The 9,987-nt window shown below is 34.9% G+C and overlaps 2 protein-coding genes across 2 annotated transcripts; one reads left to right on the top strand and one right to left on the bottom strand.

The window, feature by feature from the left end:
* Positions 1–820: 820 nt before the first annotated feature.
* On the bottom strand, positions 821–5,524 carry LOC133879946 (serine/threonine-protein kinase ZRK3-like). Its single transcript, XM_062318772.1, has 3 exons — positions 4,326–5,524; positions 1,407–1,469; positions 821–1,128 (listed from the first exon to the last, which is right to left on the bottom strand). The coding sequence occupies exons 1-2, from the start codon at positions 5,363–5,365 to the stop codon at positions 1,457–1,459; spliced, it is 1,053 nt and encodes a 350-aa protein (XP_062174756.1). The 5' UTR covers positions 5,366–5,524; the 3' UTR covers positions 821–1,128; positions 1,407–1,456.
* A 3,419-nt stretch (positions 5,525–8,943) lies between these two features.
* On the top strand, positions 8,944–9,775 carry LOC133879283 (ubiquinone biosynthesis O-methyltransferase, mitochondrial-like). Its single transcript, XM_062317811.1, has 4 exons — positions 8,944–9,054; positions 9,158–9,307; positions 9,461–9,541; positions 9,668–9,775. Exons 1-4 carry the CDS (start codon positions 8,944–8,946, stop codon positions 9,773–9,775), a joined length of 450 nt encoding a protein of 149 aa, XP_062173795.1.
* The last annotated feature ends 212 nt before the right edge of the window (positions 9,776–9,987 follow it).

Below are 9,987 nucleotides of genomic sequence, written 5' to 3'. Positions count from 1 at the left end.
TTTCTTTTTTCTTTTTCTCTTATTTTTATTTTGATTATTTTAATCCTTTTTTAATTTTACTTTTTTTTTATTTTTTTTGGGTAAATTTGTAATTCCATAACGATCTTATAAAAAAAAAAAAAAAATTGCTGCAATTTGCACGGAGTAGGAGTACCACAAGGAGTGGGTTGTCACTTTCTTGGGACTGATTTATCAATTTTCCTTTTTTTTTTTTTTTTTTTTTTTTTGGTTTAGATTCTTAAAAAAGAAAACAGAAATCACTGTCACGCTAAGATAAATTTTTTTTTTTTTTTTTTTTTTTTTTGTTTTAAATTCTTAAAAAAGAAAACAGAAATCACTGTCACGCTAAGATAAAATGGGAGGTGAGAGCCAGAATTTTGGAGAAGGGCACTTACAAGAAGAATGCTGAGAATATGATGTTAGTCCAGTTGTGGAATCTGCAGATTGTGGTTTAAGTTCTGTGGATAGTTGGTTCTTTTGTTTTGTTGAGTTTGAAGTCTTGTTGACTTTCACTTTGTTTGTAGATTTTGTTCTAGTTTACTAGTCAGGATGTATGTTGATGCTGCAGATTGTCTTCTGCATTTAGTCTTAGTCGTAAGGGCTTTTGAGTGAGCTGTTTTGGGCTTTCTCTTTGCCCATGGAATAGTTTGAACTAGATTTCTCTGGTGTGATTGTAGTTTGTGTTTGGTTTTATAAAGCTTCCATTCATCCACAAAAAAAAAAAAAAAAAAAAAAAAAAAAAAAAACCCCAATTGTTATATTTGTAAATTCCAGATTAATGCGGAATCTTGCTAGGTAGGACATTCAAACAAAGATCAGCTGGTTGTAAAAATTACTTAAGAACATAGGCTATCCAAAAGTTAATAAACACAGCGGAAGAATAGTATCCAAGTGGTCTTTAATCAAACACAAAACACCTTAAACAACAAGGATTTTACTAGGACTATGAACTCCTACAACAGGATGTGCATCAGAACAAAGCGTATCGTCCAGCCTAGAACCATCCTGTCATTTTGTTCAATCACCTTTAAAATCTTCTTCCTCTTCTGGCACCAATTTCAAGCATTGAACTTTACGACCACAAAGCAATCAAGAGTTTCAGAGAAAGTACAAAGTTCCTATAATGAGCTGTGGAAAAAACAGAAAATACAAAGTTCAGAAGTAGAAAACATAGCCACCATTTGCAATTTCAAAACGTAATCACTGAATATGACTCTTGCAACTACACCTCCAATCCTAAAGCTTCATTTTTCTAACTCAATCTAACTTTGCACAAAAGGCACCCTGTTTAACTGATATATGTATACATGTGACTTGCCATCGTCCAAACCAACAATTCGCATGATAATATTGTGGGTGATAATCGATGTATGTATACATGTGTGCATTCATAAAAATAAACATACCTAAGCCATTGGCATCAGAGCCCGGCATGATCTTCAGCCTTTTGCATGAGTCAATAAACAATCCTGTAACAAACCAAGTTACTGTGAGAGTTAGGAACATACTCTGCAGCATGACAGAATATTCTTCAGTTCATCAACAATAGAAACAGTTTATTCAACATAAATATTAATATCTAATCATTTCCACAAGATTATGCACCTTAAATATTTGTGGATTCTAATTTACCCTACACGTGAATTATTTGACTCGAGACTTTCAAGCTAACAAGTTTCAATAGGTCCTATATATTGTTGCTCAAATAAAAGATAAATGTTGCCATTAAAATATTTCCAGTAGAAAACATTTTACGCTGAAACAAACGGAGGTTGTTCAAAAGTTTCCACCATGTAAAAAGTGGACAAATGTCTTATTTTCTATTTATTGATCGGAGGAGAATAGAGAGAGTGAGAAGGTTGGTTAATATTGTGACTAGGATATACAATCATCAAAATAACTTGTCTTTATTTTTTGGGAAGCCAATCAAAGATAATGTGTATAGTACCCCAGTGTTTGAAGGATTGTGCAAGCTGTTTAGCTCCATGTTGAGCACACACTGAAATACGACCACTATCTTGGATGAAACTTAAACACCAAGCACTGGATCAGTGACTTCTGAACATAGAATCCAAATCTTTTCGACACCCTAGATCACACATAAAGGATGTGATCACAAGAGATAATAAGCACTAGTGGATTCTCCCACAGTATGTAAGTTTAGAACAAAAACAACAAATAAGCTTCAAAACATATCACACATAACTGATGAGATCACAAGATAATAAGATAAATTAAGTTCTAAAAACTGCAATAATATCAAATTCAACTGCATAATTAACTTTTGTTTCTTTAGTTTTCTCAGCCGCCAAACAATTAGCAAAAAAGAAAAACAAGCAAAAGAGGGGGTGGGGGGAGAGGATTCAAGTTAAACTCAAACAGAATGAAGATGTCAAGAATATAAAGAATCAGATTTCAAGCTAAATGAGGCTCAAAATCAAGAATATAAGCAACTTTTAAAATATATAAATTGACCCATGATGGACAGAGGAACTTAGATGGACCAAGTGAGAAAATTTTCTTGCGATGGATTTCTCAATCCAACTGAGTTCTTTTCTAAAATCAATCATATTTGGCCTTAACTCCAAATTCTCATCTATACACATGGGAACAAGCTGCAACACAGTTTTTAACTGTTGCTCTACACCAATTCCTCCTTCCTCTGCCAAGATTAGAGGATCCACAATTTTATTTATAGCATTGTTTCTTATGCCATGTACTAAGCTCCAATGATTTGGAGTCGTTCGGAACATATACTCAAAACACTGTCTAGTTAAAAGATCTAATACAAGTTTACCAAAGCTATAGATGTCAGTCTCCATGCCCTTAATAGCATAGTTGGGACATAGAAACCCATCATCTACTTTTACTTGAATTTCACACATTGAACTTGGCAACCGCAAAGCAATAAAGAGTTTCAAAGACTAGCTAGTTCCAATTCGTGGATTTCACCATGGCCCTGGGAGCTATTGCATTTAATGTAATTACTGATAAGACATTAACTTAAAGAATACACATTACTATAGACATCATAGTGAACTCTGGACCAATCATATAAAATAAGACTACAAAGTTGAAGCAGTCCTACCTAATTTGCATGTGAAAATGCAGCAATTACTCATCCCAAACTTCATTTCTAACTCAATGTAACTTTGCACACATACTGGCCTGTCCATGGTGCAGAACCTACCAATCCATGAGCCAAACAAAGAAGACTATGATGTAGGGGACATGAACTTAAGAAGATGGACCACCTGACCCAAAAGATGCTTTGGTTTAAATTCATAACCATTTCCATTGTGATATAATGGCACCAATCCTAAGGTTACCACTATGCTTATCAAGCTTCAAATCCTTAAAAGGAAAAATATATTTATTGTTGGACATGCAAATCCTCCTCTACTAGCAGCTCTATTGAAAGTAAATTTAGAAAGCGTCCAATAACCAAATTTTGACAGTTCTTGTCAAGCTTTCCTTCTTGTGTTTTTTTTTTTTTTTTTTTCATTTCAACATTCTTTCTATAAGTCTTATAATATGGCAAAATTAGGAAGAACGCTAAGTTGTTCATTTCATAGTCTGTGTCACCTCAAATCCATTGAGCAAGATATAAGTATAACAAGAAGCTCGCATTAGGATTGTTGTTACCAAAACTCCATTAACCCATTTATTTTAAGATTATCAACCTTAAGATTGCAATTACTGAACTCCATACTATTTTCTGCTGTTTTTCAAAGGCATACTGCCATTAAAATAAAGCTAAAATAATATCGCACTTTGGCAAAACAGCTGGACATCTTCCAAGAGCAGTTGATAGTTTTTGAAGTGTAGACTCTATTCTTAGATAGAGAGCACCATTCACGCTCACCTTCACAGAAAGACCATCAGGACTTGGTTTTCCATAAATGAACTTTTTCAGTTATCTTTATATCCTATTGTATGCTATATAATAATTACCGAAACCTTTATTAAGCACCCAAAAAAGAAAACATAGATGCCATTAAACATTATCATATTCTACCCAATGTACCCAATATGAAAGTTTATAACAAAGACAACAAATAGGCTTCAAAACATACACATCAAACAAAAATGAAGCTCTAAACACTAAAATGATATCAAATTCAACCGCATAATTAACTTTTGTTTTTCTTCTTTTAAAAAGATAGAGATAATTGAAAATTACAAAAACGGAATCAACTAGATTCAAGTTAAACTCAGACAGAATGAAGCTGTCAATGGAACACAGACTTAAATTTCAAGTAAAACAGGCTTAAAATCAATCATAAAATCAACTAATCAAGTGAGAAAAGAATCATGCGATGGACCTCTCAATCCGCCTGAGTTCTTTCGTAACATCCACCATCGTCGGCCTTATCTCTGGATCGTCCTCTACGCATGTGAGACCAAGTTGCCGCACAGCTTGCAATTGCTGCTCCAAACTAGCTCCTCCTTCCTCTGCTAGGATTGCAGGATCCACAATCTCATTCATAGCACGGTTACTCAAGTAAACTTTCAAAGGTTGAAATTTATTTTCTCCAGGTTCAAGTTCTGATTCTTCTCCAAGATATTCATCAGCAAAAAGATATGGACGCCGTCCAGTTAAAAGCCCTAATAGAACCATACCGAAGCTATAGACATCATTTTTCTCTGTTATCTTATTTGTCGAAATATAGCTAGGGCATAAGAAACCATAAGTCCCCATCACTTCATCTTCCACGTGAGTTTCACCCTCGGGAATTGAAATAGAAAGTGAAAAATTTGAGTGTTTGGGAACATCATGCTGGTCTAATAAGATATTATGCGGTTTTATATCTCTATGGATGATGGGTCTGGAGAAGCCAATGTGGAGATACGCAATTGCATGAGCAATCTGTCTTGCAATCTTTAACCTTCTCTGCCACAGCATGGGCGTACCTTGTCGTTGAGAGACATAAATTTGATCGATAAGGACTCCATTTTGAGCATATTCAAACACTAAACTCGGAATTGAAGTCTCGAGACAGCATCCTACCAATTTTAGAATATTTTTGTGAGCGCTCGCCTTTGCAGAAATACCTATATCCATTAGGGCCAAGTCCTTATAGTCATCATACATCTTAATGGAAAGTATTCGGCCTTCAAAAGAACCATTGTACAGTGTATAAAAACCATCTTTACGTAGAATGAGGCGTTGATCAAAGTTATTGGTTGCCAAGACAAGCTGTTGGTAGGAGAAGGTACGGATGGGAATAGGCCTGCCATTACAACAGGCAACCAGCTTCTCCAATACAAGCCCTCCATTCTCTAGAAATGCTCTCTTTCTCTCTCTCTTTTTCCGGCCAGGATCTACAAGAGCAGCAGCAATCTTCAGCTTCTTCAGTAGCATGCTTCCCTTTCGATCTCTCTCTCTCTGTCTCCTTGCTCTGCAGGGCTTGAAATTAAGTGGCCTTACTTTAATCCCATTTCCCCTTTGCGTCCGCAAAAGTAAATTAGGGTTGATTTCGTGGAAAGTAAGCGGAGCCTTCCTGGCCTCATCAACCCGTTGACCCGTTAAAACGTGGAAATTCAGTTTAACTAATAATTAACAAATGCTCTCTCTCTTGTCCACCAAAGTTATTAGAAGGAAATTTCGTGGGAAAGGGAATTTGGAGTTTAGCACCACCGTGTTGGTCCCAGTAATATCACTTTAAATTAATGGTGATTTGACCGATTTGTTGGGATCAAAATTACAAAAATTGCCCGGTATGTATATATATGAAGGGCTTTACATAGCATGCTTTACTTATATTTTAGTTACAATATTCATAAAAAAATAAATAAATAATATTCAAAGTAGGATCACAAATTGGGGGCATTGGTGGAACATACCTCTCTTGGAGCAAATTTTCCCAGCAGAAATAGTTGAGCAGATTTGCAACATTCCTATCAATCCCCGGATTATGAAGGATAGGAATGAAATATGAGAAATGAAAAGAAACAAATTTTTGGTTTTTGGGATTTGGGTCACCGAACTTTCTCCTCTGTTTGCTTGCCGGGGAATGTGTGAAGAGAGGGAATTGGGGTTTTCTTTCAGTTTTGTAGTATTTAGGTACCGATTTTTCTCTGCTTGGTTGCTGGGAAATTGTGGGAGACGATAAGAAATGAAAATAGAAAATTTTGGGTGCTTGAATTTGGGGTTGTTCGAGTCTCTCATTTTTCTGCTCTGTTGCTAGCTGGGCATAATGTGAGAAGAGAAATGAAATTGGGGTTTGGAACTGTTGGGTAACGAATTTTTCTCCGTTTGGTTCCTGGAAATTGTCAGAATAGAAACGAATTTTGGGTTGTTCATTATTTGAGTTACCTTTTTTTTTTCCTGGTTGCTTGCTGGGGAATGTGAGTGGAGGAAGGAATGGGGGTTTAGAGCTTTTACGGTTCACTTTCTCTCTTCTATGTTTGGTTGATGGGAAAAGCAAGTGGAGTAAGGAAAGAAAGTTTATTTTTCTTAAGGTGTAGGAACAGATTGCTTTGTAAATGGACTTGAGAAAAATGAAAAAGAAAATTTGCACGCAATTTGACCAGATTTAAGCCTTGTCCCTTTTTGGGCATATTATTCAAATTCTATATATTCTAATTTTCTGTTTGATTGGCGTGAAAAGTTTGGGAAGGTAAAGTAAGTGGATTTTAGCAAAGTCATTGCTTGTTCTTTAAATGGGACTTGGGAAAATAATGTTAATGCTGAATTTGGCATTATTTAACTATTTGGCTTGTTGGTGTGTGAGTTTTCAGCGTTTGGGAAATCAAAACAACTTGGGGTTCAAAGTTTCTTTATTGGCAATCAAGAGGTGTGGGTCTTTGTTGATTAGATTATGCAGTGGGTGTATAAATCTATATTCAAATTGTTAAGTGGGAGAGATAGTTGGATACTTTGATCTGAAGTTCCCAGGCACTTTGGGGTTGTGGGGCCAGAGCAGTTTGTTCTGAATTTCCTTATTTAATTGTAGGTTTCTTACTTTTATTGGGCGGGCTTTAAAGTGGAAAAAGTAAAATTTAGCCCATTCCGTCGGTCATGATCTTTATGCTGGATGGAAAATCAAATTTGACCTGAATATTCCTTAAATACCCTTATTTTGATCATTAAAAAACCAACATTAGCATTTGTCTTTTTCTACTAATTAATAAATAAAAGGGTCGTATTGGTTTTTCAATTGTCAAAATAAGGGTATTTTCGAAATATTTAGGTCAAATTTGATTTTCCATCTAACATAATGGTCAAGACTCATGGAGGGGGTTAAAGAATAATAGATTGGCAGTTTAAATGGCTAAATCATAACACTTGTCAGTTTGTGGTGCTTCATAAAAAATGGTTGTTCGTTTAGGGGGCTAAATAATATTTAGCCCTTATTTTCTTTTTTGCTGCTATTCCTATTTGTCACTTTCAAGATTCTGTCTAGTTTTATGTATATATATAATTTCTTTGAGGAAAATATTGTCATGATGCTTTTTGTTATCATAAACGTCCTATTTCCTTTAGTGTATTTTTCAATATGTGTACCATTGTTGATATGGATTTTTCTTGAACTTGGAACTTATTGTGCTATTATTTGTTATTTTGGAAATGAAAGCATGTTTAGACAGCCCATTGAATGTACAATTGTTTTTGCAAATAATATTATGACCTAGAACAATGAGTAGTGAACTTTGTACTTTTCCAACCTGCATTGCTATTGCCATGATAAAAAAACAAGTTTTTTTATTTTTTTATTTTTTTTATGAGTAAAACAATATCATTAGAAAGCGGAGAGACGCGCAATCCTTGGTTTTTGTAATAGTTATACATACTCTAATGATAAAGGCTTCTAATATTAGTCATTTTCTTGCTAAGCAGCTCCTAATTTTGTCATTTTTTTTTGCATATCTTCAAATTTATTTATTTGTTTATTTTTTTCTAAACCGCTGATAGTAAAATCATTTCTACTTTGTAGTTATGTCAGAGGACATGGTCAAGGATGGGAATGAAGACATAATGAACATTGACCCCTGCACAAAAGACAGCAAAAAGGCCTTAGCTGGCTAGCCAGTTGATGCAGTAACTCTTTTTTTGTCCAAAGGAGACAGACAATAATAGATGTTCCAAGTCAGAAGAACAATAAAGCAATACAAAAATGTGAATACTATTAAGAGGTTGAAACTGTTTTCCCTCTTTTTTTTCTTTTTTCTTTTTTTCATTTGGGGGAGCCCCGGGCATGGGTTTCTTTTTATTTTTATTTTTTTTTTGGGGGGGGGGGGGGGGGGGGGGGAGGATACAAGACGATTGATGTTGGAACTCAAAATTTATGAGTTTCTGTGGTTCAAGAGATTTAAACATACAAATCTGAGAATTTAATTTGATGGTAAGAGTCCCCCTTACAAGAGCTTTAAAAGTTTATATTGGGCTTGATGATATTAGAGGTAGATCAAACATTAAAGCAATAGAAAACTGTAGACAAATAGCGAGAGGATTGAGTTATTATTTGGCCATACAAGAGGATTGAAATTGGACTCAAAATTTTTGAGTTTCTGGGGTTAAGTAAAATCAGAATAGAAATCTGTAATTTTTATTGTATTTGGAGTCCCTTGCAAAGACTATATATACTTTAAGATACCCCATGAGACTAACCCCTGATACACAGCGTTTTAATTCGACTTTGAAGCTTAATAAAAGTCACAAGCTAGTAGCATGATTATTTATTTTTGAAAAAGAAGTAGAAGCACGCTTGTAGCCCAAAAACTAAAAGACTTTTTTTTTTTTTTTTTTTTGATATGTGGCTAAAAGACAATATTACAAAGCAGAAAGCAAGCATAAAGATTCAAGGCTTCTTCAGCATGAAATTGCATCCTTCAGTGTGGAAGTCCTCTGTAGATACCAGATAAATAGCATAAATCACATCATTTAAATTTGGATTTTCCTTGAAAAGATAATATAAGTAACCAACTGTGAAATTGAATATGAAGGAGTATTTTGTGATGGTTGATGGGAACTTTATGGAAGGTTTGCTAGTATTCCTGAAATTTGGGGTTGTTTGTCAGTATGCTTTTCTTCATGCTTGCTTCTCTACAGTGTATTTAGACTGTTTTGGACTTGCATCCAATATGTTTCTAAATTGCGTTTGCCTATTTTGAACCCATATCCAATATGTTTGCAATTGGAATTTTACTTAAGGTAATTGAGCACGTAGCTGATCCTGCTGAATTCTGCAAGTCTCTGGCAGCATTAGCTGTTCCTGATGGAGCAGCTGTGATATCAACAATTAACCGTTCTATGACATCATATGCAACTGCCATTGTTGCAGCAGAGTACCTCCTCCGTTGGGTATAATTCTCTGTTTCCATATACTTGTGTTTAATTAATACCTTAAAAAATAAGTGATGGAGTTATTTATATTAGAATGCTCGACGTCTTCATATATGTTTCCCTTCAATTAATTGACGCTTCTTAGAGATATATAAACTTGTTATTTTACAGCTTCCCAGAGGTACACACGAGTGGTCAAGTTTTCTCACTCCCGAGGAGCTAGTCCTGATCCTTCAACGTGCCAATATTAGTGTATGTAAAATAATTTATTTAATACATTATGATTTTTCATGAATTTCTGCTACGTGGATTAATATTACTAATTAACCTCTGCACGTTTTAGTGAAGCTTGTTTGCTGTTTGGTTGGCTTTGTACAGGTCCGAGAGATGGCCGGATTTGTGTACAACCCCTTCACACGAAGGAGGTCTCTATCCGATGATATTAATGTAAATTTCATTGCTTTCGCTACGAAAAACAGTCAATAAGCAAACAAATTTCCTGGCTGAATGAAAATCTTGAACTTGTGTATACAAAATAATGATGGGTAGGTAGTAGCAAAACGTTCCTGGCCCTTTTTTTTATTTTTATTTTTTGGGTTTAAGCTAGGCTCAAACTCGGTAGAAAATTGCAAAACAAACAAGGTTCGAGCTCGAGTCAAGCTTGTTTAACTTTTTAAAGCAATTTTGTTTATTAACAT

The sequence above is a fragment of the Alnus glutinosa genome, chromosome 10, assembly GCF_958979055.1.
Source record: "Alnus glutinosa chromosome 10, dhAlnGlut1.1, whole genome shotgun sequence".
NCBI lineage: Eukaryota > Viridiplantae > Streptophyta > Magnoliopsida > Fagales > Betulaceae > Alnus > Alnus glutinosa.
This window is presented reverse-complemented; position numbering and strand designations above follow the sequence as displayed.

Coding starts and splice junctions, on each gene's coding strand:
- LOC133879946 (XM_062318772.1), bottom strand. CDS start 5,365: ATGCTACTGAAGAAGCTGAAGATTGCTGCTGCTCTTGTAGATCCTGGC.
- LOC133879283 (XM_062317811.1), top strand. CDS start 8,944: ATGAAGGAGTATTTTGTGATGGTTGATGGGAACTTTATGGAAGGTTTG. Junction 9,055..9,157: donor TTCATGCTTGCTTCTCTACA/GTGTATTTAGAC, acceptor ATTTTACTTAAG/GTAATTGAGCACGTAGCTGA. Junction 9,542..9,667: donor TTCAACGTGCCAATATTAGT/GTATGTAAAATA, acceptor GGCTTTGTACAG/GTCCGAGAGATGGCCGGATT.